Source organism: Rattus norvegicus, chromosome 3 (genome assembly GCF_036323735.1).
Source record: "Rattus norvegicus strain BN/NHsdMcwi chromosome 3, GRCr8, whole genome shotgun sequence".
NCBI lineage: Eukaryota > Metazoa > Chordata > Mammalia > Rodentia > Muridae > Rattus > Rattus norvegicus.
In genome coordinates, this window is record NC_086021.1 from 111,422,086 (window position 1) to 111,441,395 (window position 19,310).

Below are 19,310 nucleotides of genomic sequence, written 5' to 3' on the forward strand. Positions count from 1 at the left end.
TCTCACCCTTTTACTGCTTGTTTGTTTATTTTGGATAGGGTTTTACTGAGTAGCCCTGACTAGGCAGGACCTTCTGACAGGCTTGCTTCCTTGGCCTCTAGTGCTAGGGTTATCTGGGAATACTGGCGTGCATCTTCATGTTGGGTTCTTTTGCTCTTTTATATCCTAAATTTTGTAGGCTAGTGTTTGCTTTTTATTGTAAAAAACAAAAATGACTATGAAAGATGTGTGTTTTGATCTTGATCCTAGTATATTTAGTTCTAAAAGAAAGGTGGTCCTACAAAGTTCTAAATTTCCTATTGCTATAGTAACGGAATACACTTGTATTTTTTTTCCTTTTCTTTTTTCCCCAAATCCCCACCTTATAAAGTAAAAATTATTGGAGGTTGATGGATGAGGTAAAATAGGACTGTATGTTAATGAAGTGTAGGTAAATTAGAACTTAATTACTTTGGGAAGTCTTGGCAGTGCTTTTGTATTTTATCTAATGTTAGGGTGCCCACGAATGCAATGTCTTTGAATTATTTTACTTACTAAAACTGTTTCTTTTACTCTGCTCTTCCAGGGCTGGCATTTTTATTTTCTGAAAGGAAGGAGTGGTGTTGAGGTTTCTTTGGATGTGTCTGGAATTCACTGTTTTACATAAATTTGTAAAGACAAAAATATTGCCGTGGTTTTGTTTTAGAACTGTGTGGGTTTTAGTTTTTGTTTTGGTCATACTATTCCACCCCAGGTAGAAATTGAACCTCGGGACCTTGTGCATGCTGGGAAGTACTCAACCGCTGAGTTCAAAGCCTTAATCACAACACAGTGTGCCATATTTCTATGAAAACAACTGTGATGAGACCTTATAAACCTTCATTCTCCAAACCCCTTTTATTTTGACAGTTGTCACTATGTAGTCCTGGCTGGCATGGAACTTGCTATGCTACATAGACCAGGCTGTCTTCGAATTCATGGAGGTCACCCACCTCTGCCTTGCTGAGTGCTAGGAGGAAAGATGGTACACCACCACATCTAGGAGGAAAGATGGTACACCACCACATCTAGGAGGAAAGATGGTACACCACCACATCTAGGAGGAAAGATGGTACACCACCACATCTAGGAGGAAAGATGGTACACCACCACATCTAGGAGGAAAGATGGTACACCACCACATCTAGAAGGAAAGATGGTACACCACCACATCTAGAAGGAAAGATGGTACACCACCACTTTTAGGAGGAAAGATGGTACACCACCACAATAGCCTTTGTAAGATTTAGTTACTCTGTGACTCAGGCAGGCCTTAGATGCAATCTTTCAGCCTCAGCACCTGTAACAGGTATTCCGCCTTTGAATTTTATTACACAGTTTATAACAAAAAAAAGTTGAAGGAAAAACTCATGAACACCCATTATAATTTTCACCAAATCCAACAATGGTTACAGGGTTTGTCGTATATATGTGGTATTGCATGTATGTGTTCATATACATATTTCTTGTGTATGGCAGTGCTGTGGCTTTAAAGGTAGGATCTTGCTCATATTAGGCAAGCTCTACTATTGACTATTGATATATTTTTTTCTCCATAACGCATTTCTTTGAAAGTTGACATATCAAACTTCATTCCAAACTATTTCAACATTCTCTTATGTAATGACATTAATTGTGTAACATTTCTGGCTGTCCTGGAACTCCATTGATAGATCAGGCTGACCTCCAACTCACAGAGATCTGCCTGCTTCTGCTTCCAGAGTGCTGAGATTAAAGGAACCCCTCCTGGCTTCTGTGTTATTTTTTTTTATGATAGGGTCTTGTACAAGTTTGAGGGCAGACTGGCTCAGTTTGTGGCTGATAATGACCTTGAACTTCTACTTCCCAAGTACTGGGATCATAGGTTCTTTCCAGTGCACTTGGCTTGATGATGTGTTTCTAACATATCCATACTCAGAATTGTCAGTTGCATCAAGAATGTGATTTATAGGGCTGAGGATGTGATCAGTTAGTAAAGGTGCTTGTGTAGCATGCGCAAGGCTCTGGAATCCAACCTGGAGTAGACCCTAAGCACTAATTAAGTCAGGCTTTGTGGCAAAAGACCTGTAATACCAGCACTCTGGAGTTAGAGGCCAGAGGATCACAAGTTTGGAGTCATTGTTGGCTGTATACTAAGTTTAAAGGCAATCTGAGCTATAAAAGACTTTGTCACAAAAAGAAGACAAAACAAAAACCAACCAAACATCAAAATAAAATCTAGGTAAAACACTGAATTTTGTATTTCTATATTTGCTTATCTAATAAAGTCTTTCTATTTGTCTATACCTTCTCCTCACCTATGTTGTCTATTTGAAAAGACAGCTATTTTATCATTTTGAGATTTTGTTTGGGGGATTTTTGATAGTACTATTTAATAGATCTTTTGCTCTATTTCTCAGAGAATTTATAGTTAGGTCTACTCTCAATCTTGATAGTTTTGAGGTTAAATATCTTGGATAGAATATAATACAAGTCATTTAAATACTATGTAAATGGATGTATGTGAGAGTGTGATTGTGTATGTGAGGGCTCAAGTGTGCTTGGTCTTGTGGAGGTCAGAGGATAACCTTTGAAAATAGGTTTTTCTCCTTCTGCTCTGTAGGTCCTGGAGATTGATCTAAGGCTTGGTGACAAGCACCTTTATTTACCTTGGGTCATTTTGCTGGCCCAAAAGTTCAGCTATGTGTGGTAGCATATTTCTGTACTCCCAGGACTCAGGTTGGACCATGGAGGCCAGTGGAGTCTGATCCCCTTGGAGCTGGATACAGATAGTTGTAAGCCAATGTAGATGTTGGGAACCAAACTTGGCCCTCTGGAAGGGGCAGTATTCACTCTTTAATGATGAATGATGAGCCCTTTCTCCAACCCCCATTTTAAAAATGGAATTCTATCTACAAATCAAAACAAGGTAGCACTTCTTGCTGATTATTCCACTACCAGTGATAGATAATGTTTATTTATTTGTTTGGTGTGATGATTGCCAGATGTCTTTACTGGACTGTTTTCCCCTACTAGTAATCTGTGTTGTGTTGATACTGTCCTCATAACCATCAGTTGACAAGTTTGGAGTAGTTGGTTATTAATTGTAGGTAACAAATAGTTGGTTTATTTATTTTTTGAAATAAGAGTGTCACTATATAGCCTTGTCTGTCCAGGAAACCTTTATGTAAACCAGGCTGTCTGAATCTTGCTACCATCCTCCTGCCTCTGCCTCCTGGGTGCTAGGTTTACAGGGGGATGTGCTACCTGGCTTTTATTTTTTTTTTAATGTGTTTGAGTGTTTTGCATGTTTGTATATGTACCATGTGTACTCAAGGACCTTAGAAGGGGCTTTTCATCCCCTAGAAATGGAGTTAAAATTGTGAGCTACCATCTGGGTGTTGGAACTGAACCTGCAAGAGTTGGTCCTTTGCAAGAGTTCTTCACCAATGAAGTCACATATTTCAGCCTCCCAGTCCCATGCAGATTTTACATAGAAAAAGAAAGTGTAAAGTGTAGTGTATTTATCATAGAGCTGCTCTTTTCCCTTTCTTCCTTCTGCACTCATTGCACTGAAGTAAATCTCAGTTGCTGTGGTATTATTAAATGATACTTTAAAAATGTAATGGATTTTAAAATGTGAATTGGCTGTACAGTTCTTGGTGTTTAAAACAACGGCCAGTGGAAATCTGGAGAAAATGATTACTTAATATGACCTTCCATAACTGGAAGGATGACTCGCTGGGTAAGAGGGCTTTATAAATTAGAGGACTGGAGTTCAGTTCTTAGTGCTCATATAAGGAGACTCACGAGTACCTGTAACTCCAGCCCCTAGGGATCCAGTGTTCTCTTGGTCTCCTTGGACACCTGCACACACCTCATGCACATAAATGAAAACATTTTTTTAATGACCCTTAATTATGGGTGAGAAAACATAAATAGAACTGAAGGCTGTTAAGAGACAAGCATGGTGGCACACATCAGTGATCCCAGCATTTAAGAGACTAAAGAAGGATGGGATGGAGGCTAGTTTGAACTATACAGCAAGTCTTAGAAAAAAGAAAGAAAGAATAAGAAAAGCATCACTTTGTGACTATCCTGGTTTTTTGAGATTTGGTAGGATTTTTGTTTTTGTTTTTGTTTTGTTTGTGCTATACAGACCAAGCTGATTTTGAACTTGTGGTGGGACTCCAGCCTCTGCCAGTCTTTTTCAACCAGAGGAGTCATGAGTCAGTGTTTTTCTGCTAGTGAAAAACAGCTTGCAGAGGCTAGAGAAAACAGGAAAAATATATGTAATGTGGTACACTTCTTAATGAGGAGAAAGTTGAAAAATCTTTACAGTATTATCTGAAACCTTGTTTATTTTATTGGTATTAAGAATCTGTTTAAAAGCAACAGTACTACCAAGTAATGTAAAAGTCAGGTGGATGTGAGGGAAGAAGATTGGGAAGACAGCAGGATAAGGAGATATGTTAGGCAGTGTATTTCTTGGACCTAGTTATTTTTATATGTTTAATAAAATTTCTCCACTGTAACCTTTTATGTGTTCCTCCTGTTTTAAATGATATTTGGTATAAGACAATTTTGAGTAGGTAAATTGGTTTGATTTTAATATTTCTTAGGAAAACCAGACTTCTACTTTATGGGCAGTAATTGTTCGTAAGGGTACTAGATCTGTCCTTTGTTCTGTTTTGGTTCTTTAGTTTTTTGTTCGTTTGTTTGTTTTTCCCTCTTTATAACTACCAAAAAAAGGAAATTAGTAGAGATTGTGTTTGCTGTTTCTGGATATAAAGGAATATATATATATATATATATATATATATATATATATATATATATATATATATCCCAGGTAGAATGGCAAAAGTCGGTATTGAGGTGTTTTTATGTATTCATTACTATTGCTAAGAAACCAATTCATTGTTTTAAGCTTTCAACTATATCCCATATCTGTATTTCTCCTTAAAATAGAACCCATTTGTAAATTTGGGTCATTTTGTTTGGGCAATTGGCAGTTGTATGGGAAAAACTCATTAAAGGAGATCAGTGAGATTATTTATTTAGTTAAAGGGTGACTTTATAGTTGAGGCTGGCCTGGAACTCTTTCCCATTGAGTACTGGGATTTCAAGTATATACTACCTTACTCAGCTATTTAAGCTAGTTTTAATTTGATTGATAATTTAATTCTGTAAATATTGAATAAAATTAGAATGACAAAATGTATGTTTTAGTCTCCCAGATGCTAGATTACAGGTTTGTGCTAGCACCTAGCTAGACTTTTTCTTCTGTGTTTTGTTAGTATTGAGGATTGAACCTTGGGCATCATGCTTGCTAGACAAAATGCTTTACCACTGAACTATATCCCTAGCCCAAGAGTTTTCTTAACGGTGATTTTCTTGCATTGCTCCATAGAACTACACATCCCCAGCCCTTTGTATTAATTTGTATTTGCTTCCTAGGGGATGAAATGAATATGATTAATATTTCAACTAATACCTTACTAACTTTTTAAAGTTTTTAATTTGAATAGGGTTTTTGTTTTTGGAAAAATTGGATTATTGCTATGCAGTACCAGATACAGACTGCTTTTCTTGAACACAGTTCATTTATATTGGCAAAGGAGCACAGATCCAAGTTAGCATCTAATTCTGAATGTGACACCTGTCCTGTAATATACTTTATTCATTGAACATGCTCAATTAAGTTTGTGTTTATTATAAGAAAGTTATAGAATGCTGCTGTGGCCTATTTTTTTTAATCGTTTATTTATTTTAGTTTTACAAGGCAAGTTTTCTCTGTGTAGCTTTGGCTGTCCTGGAACTAGTTCTGTAGACCAGACTACCCTCCAACTCAAAAAAACCCATCTGTTTTTACCTTCCAAGTGCTGGGATTAAAAGCATGTGCCACCACTGCCTGGCTATTTTTTTTTCTTTTGAGGTTGAGTCTCACTATATATTCCTGATTGGCCTGAAACTCACTATGTAGACTATGTTTTTGGAAGAAGTTGCAGAGAGAAATTACTTCAGATATGTACTGTGTGCAGTTTTCTTAATATTTTAGCAAAAATTCAGTTAGAATCATTTGGGTTTGGTACCACCTTTATTTTTTAGTTTCATGATATTTGGAAAAGTATTAAGAACCAATAGAGTAGATAATAGTCATGTAGGTAATAATTATGTTCTACAGTATTCCTGAGGTGATTTTTATCATGTTGAACATTGTATAGTGAATATGCCTACACAAACTATATGTTACATCCTGGGGTTTTGAGGTAGGGATATATGAGTACATATATACATATATAATAACCTGTTAGCTCACTGGTGTAAATTAATAGCTAATGACAGAATGCTATTAGCCTGTTGGTCTAAAGGACACAATTGAACAAAACAGTATAAAATTAAAATAACGTGTGCAAGAGCAAATGATGCAGTGAGGAGCATTGCTGTTATGAGTATGATAGAGTACTTGCCTGGAATACATAAAGCATTAAGTTTGGAATCCTGGTGGGGGGATCCAAAAATCAATGGGGGAAGAGGGGAAGTAGAGAGAGAAAGGAAGCTGCTTCCTGGCCAATGAGGCTTACTGGATGGTGTTTTCTATTGTGTTAGGTGTGGCGCTCAGGGTCTCAGGCACTAGTCATATGCATTCTGTCTTGGTGAGACTGGGTCTTACTCTGTAACCTGGGTTGCTATAGGATTCACTATGTAGCTCAGACTAGCCACAATCTCAGAGCAGTTTTGCCTCACTCAGTCTCCTAAGTACTGTTATAGGCATGAACCACCATGCCTGAATAATATTGTTGTATAGTAAACTTTTTTGACAGAGTCTGGCTATGTAGCTGAGGTTGCCCAGAAACTCCTGATTTTCTTGTCTCAGCTTTCTGAATGAGACAGGGTCTAACGTTGTAACCCCAGCAGACTGGAACTTACAGAGATGCACCTGTTTCTGCCTTTCTAGTGCTGACACTAAAGGTATGCAATAACATACCAGGTTCACATCTTGCTATTTTGTTTGTTTGAGATAGTCTCACTTTGTAGCTCTGGCTGGTGGTCAGGAATTCACTACCTAGACCAAGACATTGTATCCTCCTGCTTTTCCCTCCTGAGCATGCACCATGCTTGGCTACCCCTTACTTTTTAAGGTCTTCTGTTTGTCTTTTTCTTTTTTAAGATTATTTATTTATTATATACAAGTACACTGTAGCTGTCTTCAGACACCCCAGAAGAGGGCATCAGATCTCATTATAGATGGTTGTGAGCCACTATATGGTTGCTGGGATTTGAATTTAGGACCTCTGGAAGAGTAGTCAGTGCTCTTTACAGCTGAGCCATCTTTTTCCAGCCCCGTTTTGTTTCTTTTTGTTGTTATTTGATTGGCTGATTTTTGGTTTTTCAAAACTGTGTTTCTTGGTAGTTCTGGCTGTCCTTGAAATTGCCCTGTAAGCCAGGCCAGCCTGGAACTCACAGATTGGCCTGCCTCTGCCTCCTTAGTACAGGATTAAAGATGTGTACCACCACCATGCTTTCTGAGGTTTTTTTTACACTAAAAACAAATGGGTATGTGTTATTCTGTGCTATTTATTTTGATTAAAAATATATGTAAGTATTTAAGACAGCAATGCGGTTATTATATTGTACTGTGTTATTATATGTGCTAGACCTGCTAGAAAGTGTGCTAGCCAGCATCACTTTCAACACCAGCATTGAAACTAATGGTCAAGATGTCACTAATCTCAAATGCGAAGACTTTCAGCATCATTATAAAGTCCTATTTGCTATGTGGCATTGATTAAAATATTAATCATATACGGTTTCTCATATTCTCATAGTTGAGTTTGGGAGTCATTTATGTCAATTATTTAGGTGCTTTATGAAAATACAGATGTCTGTGTGACAGTTTTCAGATTGCTATCTCTGATTCTGTTGATAGACTGAAATTTTTCACTTAAAACATCTATTAAAAAAGAAAACATGTACCTGAAGTAAATGGAAGCTTAAAAACCTCAGAATTTTAGGGAGGAGGATTATTACCTTAAATGTATTCACTAGCTCACACTCTATGTCTTACAGAGTATAGAACCAGCTGGCCTTGAATTCAGGCTTCTGAAGTGCTGGGATTACAAGCTGAACCGCCATGCCCAGCTATTAATTGCTTTTAAGTATATACTTGGTAAAGATGAGTAGTAAAACTGCAAAGCATAGGAATAGTATTTTACTGATTTTCCTTCTTAACTCTCCCTAAACTATAAGCTAATACATTAAATAGTGGAGAATACTTATTTCAGAATGAGAATTGAGGCTCATTTCTGCTTGTTCAGTTGGCCATGGAAAAGAGTTTATTATAACATAGGTTTAAGTCCCCATCCCTTTTAAAAAATGATATCCTTTCTTCCCTCTTTATATATATATATATATATATATATATATATATATATATATATATATATATTGAGAAGGGTCTCTATGTGGCCCTCCCTGTCTATCCTATCCTGGAACTCAAGTTCTGCTTCTGCTTCCCAAGTACTGGGATTAAATAACGGCTCGTGCCACCATGCCTGGATCATTCATATTTTTTAAAGCTTTATTTATAAATTATTTTTAATTATGTATATGTGTGTTGTATTTATGTATATGAATACAAGTGCTTTCAGATGTTAGAGCCATCAGATCCCTCTAAAGCTGGAGTTTCAGGTGGTTGTGAGCTGCCTGACATGGGTTCTGGGAATTGAACTTGGGACTCATGGAAGAATAGTAAGTGCTCTTAACCACTAAACCATCTCTACAGCTCCTTCTCCTCTCTCCATATTTTTTATATGTATCACTTAGATGAGACCAACATTTTTTTTTAATTGTGTGTACGCATATAGCCCAGGCTGGCCTTTGAGTTTGCTGCAATCTACCTGTCTCAGTCTCCCAAGTGTTAGGATTTAGGTGTGAGCCTAAACCAATTTCTATCTCAATTTCACTTTGACCCCTTGTGTAACAGCCCCTCCTGTTCACCCTGAATAATTATTTAGAAAGAACTCTATCCTCCTGTCTCTTACCTCCCTAGTACAAACAGAAAAATTGCATATTTTCATTTATTTTTGTTTTTCTGGTGCTGGGAATTAAACCCAGATCATCATTCATGGGTAGGCAAATGCTTTAGCACTGAGCAATCCTCAGCCTTTGTTATTATTTTAAAAAATATTATTTATTGGGTTTGGAGGTGGCTCAGCAGTTAAGAACACTTACTGCTGGGGCTGGAGAGATGGCTCAGTGGTTAAGAGCACTGACTGCTCTTCCAGAGGTCCTGAGTTCAAATCCTAGCAACCACATGGTAGCTCACAACCATCTGTAACAGGATCTGATGCCCTCTTCTGGTGTGTCTGAAGACAGCGGCAGTGTACTCGCATATATAAAATAAGTAAAAATAAATCTTTAAAAAAAAAAAGAACACTTACTGCTTTTGCAGAGTTCAGTACGCTCAGCACCCATATGTCCTATAACAGCTACTTATAACTTCAGTTCCAGAGGAACTGATACCCTCATCTTACCTCTGTGGTTGCTGTATGCAGATAGTACACAGACGAACATACACATCTATATATATAAATAAAAATAGATAAATCTAAGACATGTTTTTCTAAAAATTACTTGTCTTACTTGAGAACTGAGGCTCAAATATGGACTTTAAGCCTGCTAGACAAATGTTCTATTAACTATGAAATCACAATACCAATCTCCTTTCCTTATTTCAAAAGAAATGTTTATTTTGTTTTATGTGTATGAGTGTTTTGTCTGCATGTTGGTGCCGTGTCTCTGTCTGGTGCCCTTGGAGGTCAAAGGCAGGTATGGGATCCTCTGGAACTGGAGTTAAGAGATGTTTAGGAGTCATCATCTGAGTGCTGGAAACTGAGCCATCTCTCCAACCCCTCAGTTAGATGCTTAAAAGATCACCCAAATAAACAACTGTTGGTTGGGGAATAACTTCTTGCCTGACATGCACAATACCTAAGTTTGATTGCTCTGTGTACAGAACAATCACAGCCATCTTTTTCTTTTTCTGGTAACTGAATTGACTCTGTAGACCAGGTTTCTGAGTTCAGCACTTTGAATATTCTAAATTCATTTTTAATTTCTAATATAAGCATTGAAAAAGCCCATATCTGTAAGAAATCTCGTTGGATATCTTGGCTAGGCAGAGTGGGTACTCCTTGGGATGCAGAAGTAGATGGGTCTTGAGCTGAAGGCCAGCCTGGACTATACAGTAAAGTCCTGTCTCAAAACTAAGAAAAAAATGGCAATGTATCTTTTAAAAGGGTGGATTGTATGGTATGTAATTCATGTCACAAAGTTATTACTAAAAATAGTTATAATGAAACCCAATAATAACTAATATAGTGCATAATATTCTTACTATAACTTCCATTATAGTCAATTGTGATATAAGTTGTTATTCACAAAGAAAATTAAGTGATGGATAGAGCCTTGGGAATGAGTTTAGCTTTTGTTGTATTTAGTTTAGTGCTCTTGCCCTTGTTTCACATAGAACCTGCTTCTGCATCAAAAGTGCTAGGATTAAAGCACTTTTGTTGAGCTGTGTAGTTGCAACTTTAGTCTCTATTGTAGATGGGTACTAGGAACTTTCCCTGAATTTTCTCTCTGTGTTCCATTTCTTTCCTTTAGCAACAGAGCCAGGAAATAACTCAATTCCTTATGGAGACTCAAGTCTATCTTTTTTTTAATATTTATTAGCATATATTAATTAGTCATTGATTTTCATTGTATTTTCATAAATTTAGATAATGTATTTTGATCATATTTACCCCTTTTATCCTTCTCTGTCCCTCTCCTCCCCTCTGATTCTCTTCCTGAGCATGTAACCCTCCTGTCCTTTATGTCTTCCCCTCTCTCCCTTTAGGGGGCCTGGTGAGTTTCATTAGGGTTGCTTAGGAGCATGGCATCTTACCAGTAGTCATACCACCAAAGAGAATGTCTCTTTCTGTCTCAGCAACTACTAACTGCTGGTAGATGCCCAGGAGGGGCCTAGGGAGCCCATGCTCACTTTACCAGCTTAATGAAGGTAATCACAGCTGCTCTGTGTTCTAGGGTGCAATGACTGTGTCCTGCCAGGAAAGTAACTTTCTGTACCACATCCCCTTCTCTGGTTTTCTAATCATTTCCATTCCCTTTTCTGAACTGAGCCTTGGGGAAAGTGAGGAGATGTCCAGTTTAAAACTGAGCATTCAGCAGTCTCTTGTTCTCATTTTGACCAGTCATGAGTCTGTGATAATTAACTACTGCTCATTGCAGACAGAAGCTTCTCTTACCAAACCTGGCAGGAGCACTAATGTATGGACATAAACATAATTATTTAGAGGGCAGTTTGACAAGTAGATTATACCCATTTAGCAAAAACAATTGTAGCTTCTTCACAAAGGCCTGTGACCTTCCCTGTCATGGTCTATGCTACCATGTCTCTTTTTTTGTATATCTAAGAAAGAGGAGTTTTCCTTTGTTCTGTAGTGTGACACATAAGTTTGCCTGTGCTTATGTTGCAAGTAGTAAGTAGTGAGTAGCTAGCTATTCCTTTGAGGTGGGTGCTGGGATTTGAACTCCAGTCCTCATGAATGCAAAGCAGAACTAACTTTGAACCATTTCCTTAACCCTCCTTTTAATCATGCTTTATTATATTATTATTATCATCATCATCATCATCATCATCATCATGTGTATGTGTAGTGCTCATGAATGTATATGTGAGTACATAAAGGTCAGAGCACAGCTTTTCTGGGTTCCAGGTTTTGTTTGTTTGTTTGTTTGTTTTGTTTTTGTGTGGTTGTATAGTTATGGGTGTTTTGCCTGGGTGTATGTATCTCTGTGCACCATAGGCATGCCTGGTGCCTGTGGAAACCAGAAGAAGGCAGGCATTGGATCTCCTGAAACTAGACTTAAAAATTGTTGTGAGGCTCAATACAGATGCTGGGAATTGAACTTTTGTAAGAGTTGCAAGAGCTCCTAACTACTCACTGAACCAACTTTTAGGCTGTTTTTAACCATGATTTGGGGCCATTTAGGAACTCCCCCACCACCACCCACCCGCTCCAGTCTTTGTTTTTGTTTTTGCTTTCCACTAACCTCTATTCCTCAAGATAGGGTCTTTTTAGATTTATTTATTTCATGTATAAGTACACTGTAGCTGTCTTCAGACACACCAGAAGAGGGCATCGGATCCCATTACAGATGGCTGTGAGCCACCATGTGGTTGCTGGGAATTGAACTCAGGACCTCTGGAAGAGCAATCAGTGCTCTTAACCACTGAGCCATCTCTCCAGCCCTCAAGATAGGGTCTTAATTCTGGATGTCTGGGGTTTATACATCTACCTACCTCTGCCTTCCAAGTCCTGGGGATTAGAGGTGTGTGTCACCACACCTGGCTGTAATTACTGTTTTAAAGTTAACTTCAAACAACACTTCTTGGTTGTGTAATTGCTTTGTGTATATTTATGTGTTTTGTGGGGTGGTATGGACCCAGTGAGACCAGAAGAGACTGTCAGATCCCTTGGAGCTGGAATTACAGGCATTCGGAAGGCATGTGATATAGGTGCTGGGATTGGAATGTGGGTCCTCACACAGCAGCAGTTGCTCTTAACTGCTCAGCCATCTCAGCTTGCTTGGTTTTGTTTCTTGAGACAAGTTGTTACTTTGTAGCACAGGCTGTCCTTGAACTCATTGTCGTGACAGTTTTTTTGCCTCCTAGGTTCTGACATTGCAGGTATAAGCCACCATGTTCCTCTAAAAAAGTTTTTTTTGTTTGTTTGGTTTTTTTTAGTAGTAAACCTTTTGAAATTCTCGAAGAATTCTCTACTTTGTGAAGTGCGGGGACTTCTTCAGTAACATCTAGAACATACTTGGCATTGAACAAGTTTTTCTCAGTTGGATAGTGAAAAATTTAGAGTTCTAAGGACATGAGGTCCTAATAAGTATATACATTATGTATATGTGCCCCCTGCCAGTCTAAAGTCTTATTTTGGTCATTTTTATGGAGGTTGTAATGTATTGTTACTTATACTTAACTGTTTTCAGTGACTCCAAATTTCATAATTTGACTGATTCTTTCAGACAGGGCTATATAAATTATCAGTCTTGTGTAGCAGGCCAGTAGCTGACTATTTTCTTGTACATTGTGTAGTAGTATAAGTTGCTAGAAATCAGTATGAGATAATCATTAAATTTTGGTCAGTTTGGTCTACTTCAGAATATCAGTGTTAGTTATCTAACATTTCATTTCTATCCCATTGGATAAATTTCATTTCTTTTGTGTGTTTAAAATGCCTTTCGCCCTTCGTCCATCAGCGGTTCCAGGTGAACACAGGCTTTCTTTACTCTAGACAGTCACTGTGCTACTGAACTGTTTACCTGGCTGCATTCTCTTTATTTGTTTTCTTTTTGAGTCAGTAGGCTTTCCCAAGACCCACCCTCCCAAAAACTCCAATTTAGAGACAGTCTAACAGTGTATCCTTGACGGGCTTGGAATTCACTGTTAAGATCAGGCTGGTCTCAAAAGCCTACAAAGATCCTCTTGCCTTTGCCTTCTAAGTTCTGAGGTTATGTACCACATGCCCGCCTGTGTGTTGCTTTTCTTATACTAAATTTAAACTTCATGTAGTTAACTTAAAGCTTATGAAAAACTCAAGATGCATCTCAGAATATTGTATAGTTCTCTGTGTGTGTGTACTAAAGATGGACCCCAAGGTTTTGCAAATGCTAAATGCATTTTTATCATGAGCAATATTTTTAACCCTTGTTTTTATTTTTGGATTTTTTTTTTTTTAAAAACGATTAACTGTTTTATCTTTATTTTGGTGAACAAGAAAGTGGAAATTTTATCCACTTTAGTGACTTTACCTTGGTAAAATTGATTTCAGTTATTTTGTACGTTTGCTGGAAATCACCATTCTGATATAAAATGCTATCTTTGTTATCAGTGTTTTTCCATATATTTCCACATTTTTTAGCCATATTGGTTCAGTGATTAATTTGTTACCATTACCAAATTTTAGATGTCTTAATATGTGGGTGGAGCTACTTTTCTTCCTTAAGTTTCTTACACTAGTCATAAAGCTTATATTTTAGTAAAGGATAATTTTGATTTAGTTGCAGAAGTCTTAGAATATGTCCAAGCCAGTGTGGTGACTCATACTGGTAATCCTAGTGCTTTGGAGGTTGAAACAGGTTTACCAGCTTTCAATGCCAACCTGATTACAGAGTGAGATCCTGACTCCAAAAAGCAATTTTATAAATAAAAAATACCTCTTTATAAATAAAGAATATCTCTAAGTAAATTCCTACCGTTCAGTAGTCAAGGCTAATCTATTTCTTAAAAAAAAGAGTTTCTCACAGGCAATTTTATTCTAAAAGGATGACTTTTTTTTTTAAAGATTTATTTATTTTATTTATATGTTAGTACACTGTAGTTCTCTTCAGACACTCCAGAAGAGAGCATCCCATTACAGATGGTTGTGAGCCACCATGTGGTTGCTGGGAATTGAACTCAGGACCTCTGGAAGAGCAGTCAGTGCTTTTTTTTGTTTTTGTTTTGTTTTTTGTTTTTTGTTTTTTTGTTTTTTGTTTTTTTTTTTTCGGAGCTGAGGACCGAACCCAGCGCCTTGCGCTTGCTAGGCAAGTGCTCTACCACTGAGCTAAATCCCCAACCCCCAGTCAGTGCTCTTAACCGCTGAGCCATCTCTCCAGCCCCCTAAAAGGATGACTTTTAAAACTTTTCCTGGGGTTGGGGATTTAGCTCAGTGGTAGAGCGCTTGCCTAGGAAGCACAAGGCCCTGGGTTCGGTCCCCAGCTCCGAAAAAAAGACCAAAAAAAAAAGAAAAAAAAACTTTTCCTAGACTGATGCTTGACTGAATTATTACTTAATAATTCATCTATAAAAGGGGAGCAGTAGCAGTACCAAATATGTTGTTAGTGTATGCGTTTATCCTAGCACTTTAATCCTGGCAGAGGCAGGCAGATCTTGGTGAGTTCAAGGCCAGCCAGCCTGGTCTATATACTGATTTCCAGGACATCCAGAGTTTATGTTAGTATTTGTAGATTTATGTAGGAATATTCGAAACAGTTTGTGAAATAATTTGTATTTATGCTGCTTAGTACTAGGTGCTGCCTTTTTCTTTCATTTTTAGATATCTTTTCTTAATGTGTGTGTTTTTCCTGCTCGTATATGTGTGCACCATGTATGTACCTTATGCCTGTAGAGAATAGGGCATTGGAACTGGAGTTACAAGAATTGTGAACTGTCATGTGTGGGCTGAGGTCTGAACCCAGGTCCTTTAGAACACCAGCAAATGCTCTTTACTGTTAAGGAATCACTCTAGCACCCCTCTTTTCTTTTAAGATGTGTGTACACACACATGTGCAATGCTAAGGTTTCAACTTAGGGCCTCAAATGTTTGGCAAGTTCTCTAATAATACTCAAAGGAAAAAAAATTCTGCTATAAAACTAAAACCAGTTTATTAAACGACTGAGAAGAGTTGGGGATGTATGTGATTAAGTGGTAGAGCACTTGTCTAACTATAAGGACCTGGTTATTAAGTTACAGTGGTATTGGGGTAGGAGGGTATGGGGGTGTTTGGAGAGTACAAGATTTTAAAGATTTGCTTGGTAGAGGTGTATGTTATATCTACATGGATTTACATGTGTCATGTATATTTAGGTGCTCAGAGAAGCCAGAGTGCTTTCTATCTCCAGGAACTGAAGTTATAAGTAGTTGTGAGCCATTCTTTGTGGAGTCTGGAAACTGAACTCCCTAAGAGCAAAAAACAGTCTTAACTTGTGATTGTTTCTTGTTTTGTTTTTAAGGCAAGGTCTCATCATGTATTCCTAACAAGCCTAGAACTCTTTTTTTTTTTTTTTTTTTTTTTTTTTTTGGTTCTTTTTTTCGGAGCTGGGGACCGAACCCAGGGCCTTGCGCTTCCTAGGCAAGCGCTCTACCACTGAGCTAAATCCCCAACCCCGAAGCCTAGAACTCTTTATCCTCCATCTTCTTGTGCTTCCTAAGTGCTGGGATCAAAGGCATATACCACTATGCCTGGCTTGGCTCTAATACCCACCATCTAAATGGGACCAACATGAGCATCTTGGTTTCTTTTTAAGACAGGTTAAATACCTGTAATCATGCTCTTCTACCCCGAGCCTCTTACATGCTAGAATTACAAATGTATGCGGCCATGCCTGATTTAATATATTTTAAGTTTTCTGTTCATTGCCTTCATCTTTGTATGTAGCACACTTCTTCCTTTCAAGACACAGTGTCATATGGCACAATCTGGCCTACAGCTCATGAAATTGAGAATAGTTTTCTATTGTTTTTCCTGGCTTTTCCTCTTGAATGCTAGAATTACTAGCATGAACTACCATACCCACTGTGTGTGGTGCTCGAGACTTGATGCATGCTAGGCAGACAAACTAAAAATAAAGCTACGTCTTAATCTCTTTTGTGTAGTTTTCTTTGTGTGTGTGTAGCTTTCTTTTTTTTTTTTTAATTTATTTATTTATCATATATGAGTACACTTTAGCTGTCTTCAGACACACCAGTAGAGGGCCTCAGATCTCATTACAGATGGTCGTGAGCCACCATGTGGTTGCTGGGATTTGAACTCAGGACCTCTGGAAGAGCAGTCAGTGCTCTTAACCACTGAGCCATCTCTCCCAGCCCGTGTGTGTAGCTTTCATTATGCTGTGTACACAGACTACAAATTGTATCCTTGAACAGAAATGATCACTCATTCTTTCTATGCAATCCAAGCTGTCATTGAACTTTCTCTGTAGACCAGGCTGGATCTCCCGCCAGAGATCCTCTTATCTGCTTCTCCAGTGCTGAGATTAAAGGCATGCACCACCATGCCTACCTGTAACTTCTGATAAAGTATACTGTTCGCATAGTCCACATAATGCCTTCCTTTTAAAATGACATTTTAATACTTTGTACTGACATTGGTTCTAGGAATAGATGTGCTTGTTCTTGACTTAACTGGACATAAGATTTTTAAAACAGTAACTTCAGTTTGTTATTCTTCTTTTTCCCCCTTCAGGCAGCTGAATATGTCCCAGAGAAGGTGAAGAAAGCGGAAAAGAAATTAGAAGAAAATCCATATGACCTTGATGCTTGGAGCATTCTCATTCGAGAGGCACAGGTTTAGTGATATAGGATTACATTTCCTTCTCTATGGGTCCAATCACACTACTTGATTCTGCAGTAATAATATTTTTATACTCCTAACATTGTAAATGCTGTTTATTGATTTTCAATTTTAGAATCAACCTATAGACAAAGCACGGAAGACTTACGAACGCCTTGTTGCCCAGTTCCCCAGTTCTGGCAGATTCTGGAAACTGTACATTGAAGCAGAGGTTAATATTTTATTTATTTTTTCTTATATAGCATCTGATGGCAATTACAGCTTACACTATAGTGATAGGAAAGAAGGTAGGATCATAGTATAATCAGGACATGGAGGATTTAAATGTCTCTGCCTTTATTTTGTAAAATAGGTATGAAGGAGTAATTAAAATGACTTTGAAATTTGGGTCTTTCACAAGCTGATGATTGTTGCATTTTTGGAGTTGCAACAACATTAAAACAGTTTCAATGGTGTTGGAGTGCTTTAGCCTTTTATTTACTTGTCACGTGTCAATTTATTGCCTCCCGTGTCATTTATTTAGAACTCATTTTTCTTTTCCTATAACAAACTAATACGAAAATACAGAAATGTTGGCTTAGTTTAATAGAGTATTGTAAATGTCTGGTGAAATGAACCATTTTGGAGAATAATTACTTCACATTTTAATTTTATGAAAAATGCATGGTTTGTCAGTTTAAGGACTTCAATAATTTAAAGTTAATTTTGCCATATGATAAAGCTTACATTCTACAGGATTAAGCTAATATGACTCAAACTTTTTAACCATAATTCACCCCAATGATATTGATTTCTCTTTCCTTTTGTTTGTCTTAACTTGAAGTCAGGCATGTTTATGTTAATGAGTAATATCCCATTCTTGATTATGATTAAAGAAAAAAACCAAAACCTTATTTTTTAAAGACTGGAATTAACAGTCAAAGCTATAATAAAGTGTTACTGTCCCAGTGTCAATTGGCACTAAGTAATCACTTACAGATTATAAATTAATGGGATGGAAGGGAGGGATAGAAATAGTCGGAATGTCCACATTAAGGTGAAAATGGTGACCATTCCTTTTATTTATACTACTTTATGCAGTACTTTTAGTATTTTATAATATAAATTCTCAACATAAGTACTCTGCAGCCTCAAGTGTAGCTGAAATTTGCTCTGTGAATCTCTTTGGCCTCTGAAAGGACTTTCTCATCAGTGATACTGAATAGACTCTGTAGCACAATATCCCCTCTGGTGTCTCCTCAGAACCGTCCAGCAGCAGCAGCATGTTACAGAGGCTCAGGTGTACTCAACTGACGCTGTGCATAGTGTGGATTGTTATTCTGGGGGAACAGAAATTACTAGGCAGGAACATTCGTGTGTGTGTGTGTGTGTGTGTGTGTGTGTGTGTGTGTGTGTGTGTTGCATGTTTGTGTTTGTATGTGTGAATGAGACTAACTTATGAGGAGTCTGTTAGTTTGATCAATAACAATATCTTTATGGTTTCATCACTTACCCTCTGGAACCATTTTGTTCCTGTGTATATTTAAATCATCAAAGCAGATGGGCTTGAACCTCAGTAGGCCTGTCTTGAGTATGCTTGAAGACAATGCTGCTTCCTCTTACCTGATAAAATCAAAAACCCGGATCACATGAACTCATTTTACCTCCTAACCTGTCTTTACAAACACATTAGTTTGTATTTAAACTCAGAAGAATCAAGCATGATTATGATTGAAAGATAATTATTTTTGGGAAACAAAGTAGGACCCTCTGAGTTATGAAAGTCTCCAAAATTCAGATGCTAAGTTAAGCTGAAATTGGCAGTGAGGTTTTATGTCTGTAAAAAAAAAACAAAAGTTTTTTTTCCTCCCCATTTCTTCCTTAACTATAAGATACAAACTGTATTCTAAAAAAGAATTGCAAGAAAGAGTAGACATTATTCCAAGGGGCTGAAAGTTATTTAAATAACAGATTTGTTTCATAAAACAGTTGGAAGCTGCTAGGAATTGTCTGATTTGTTTAATGTTTGCAGCTATTTTACACTTAGACACACACACACACACAAATATATATATATATGTGTATGTATGTATGTATAAAACACAAACACAGAAATATGTGTATGTATAAAAACTATT

At 37.4% G+C, this 19,310-nt stretch overlaps 1 protein-coding gene across 1 annotated transcript in view; it reads left to right on the plus strand.

Annotated features, from left to right (window-relative positions):
* Positions 1-19,310, plus strand: part of Cstf3 (cleavage stimulation factor subunit 3) — a 71,249-nt gene that overhangs the window by 795 nt on the left and 51,144 nt on the right. The window contains exons 2-3 of the mRNA NM_001077672.1: positions 17,086-17,187; positions 17,309-17,404. Of these exons, the coding sequence (NP_001071140.1) occupies positions 17,086-17,187; positions 17,309-17,404 (198 nt within the window). The remainder of the gene's footprint in view (positions 1-17,085; positions 17,188-17,308; positions 17,405-19,310) is intronic.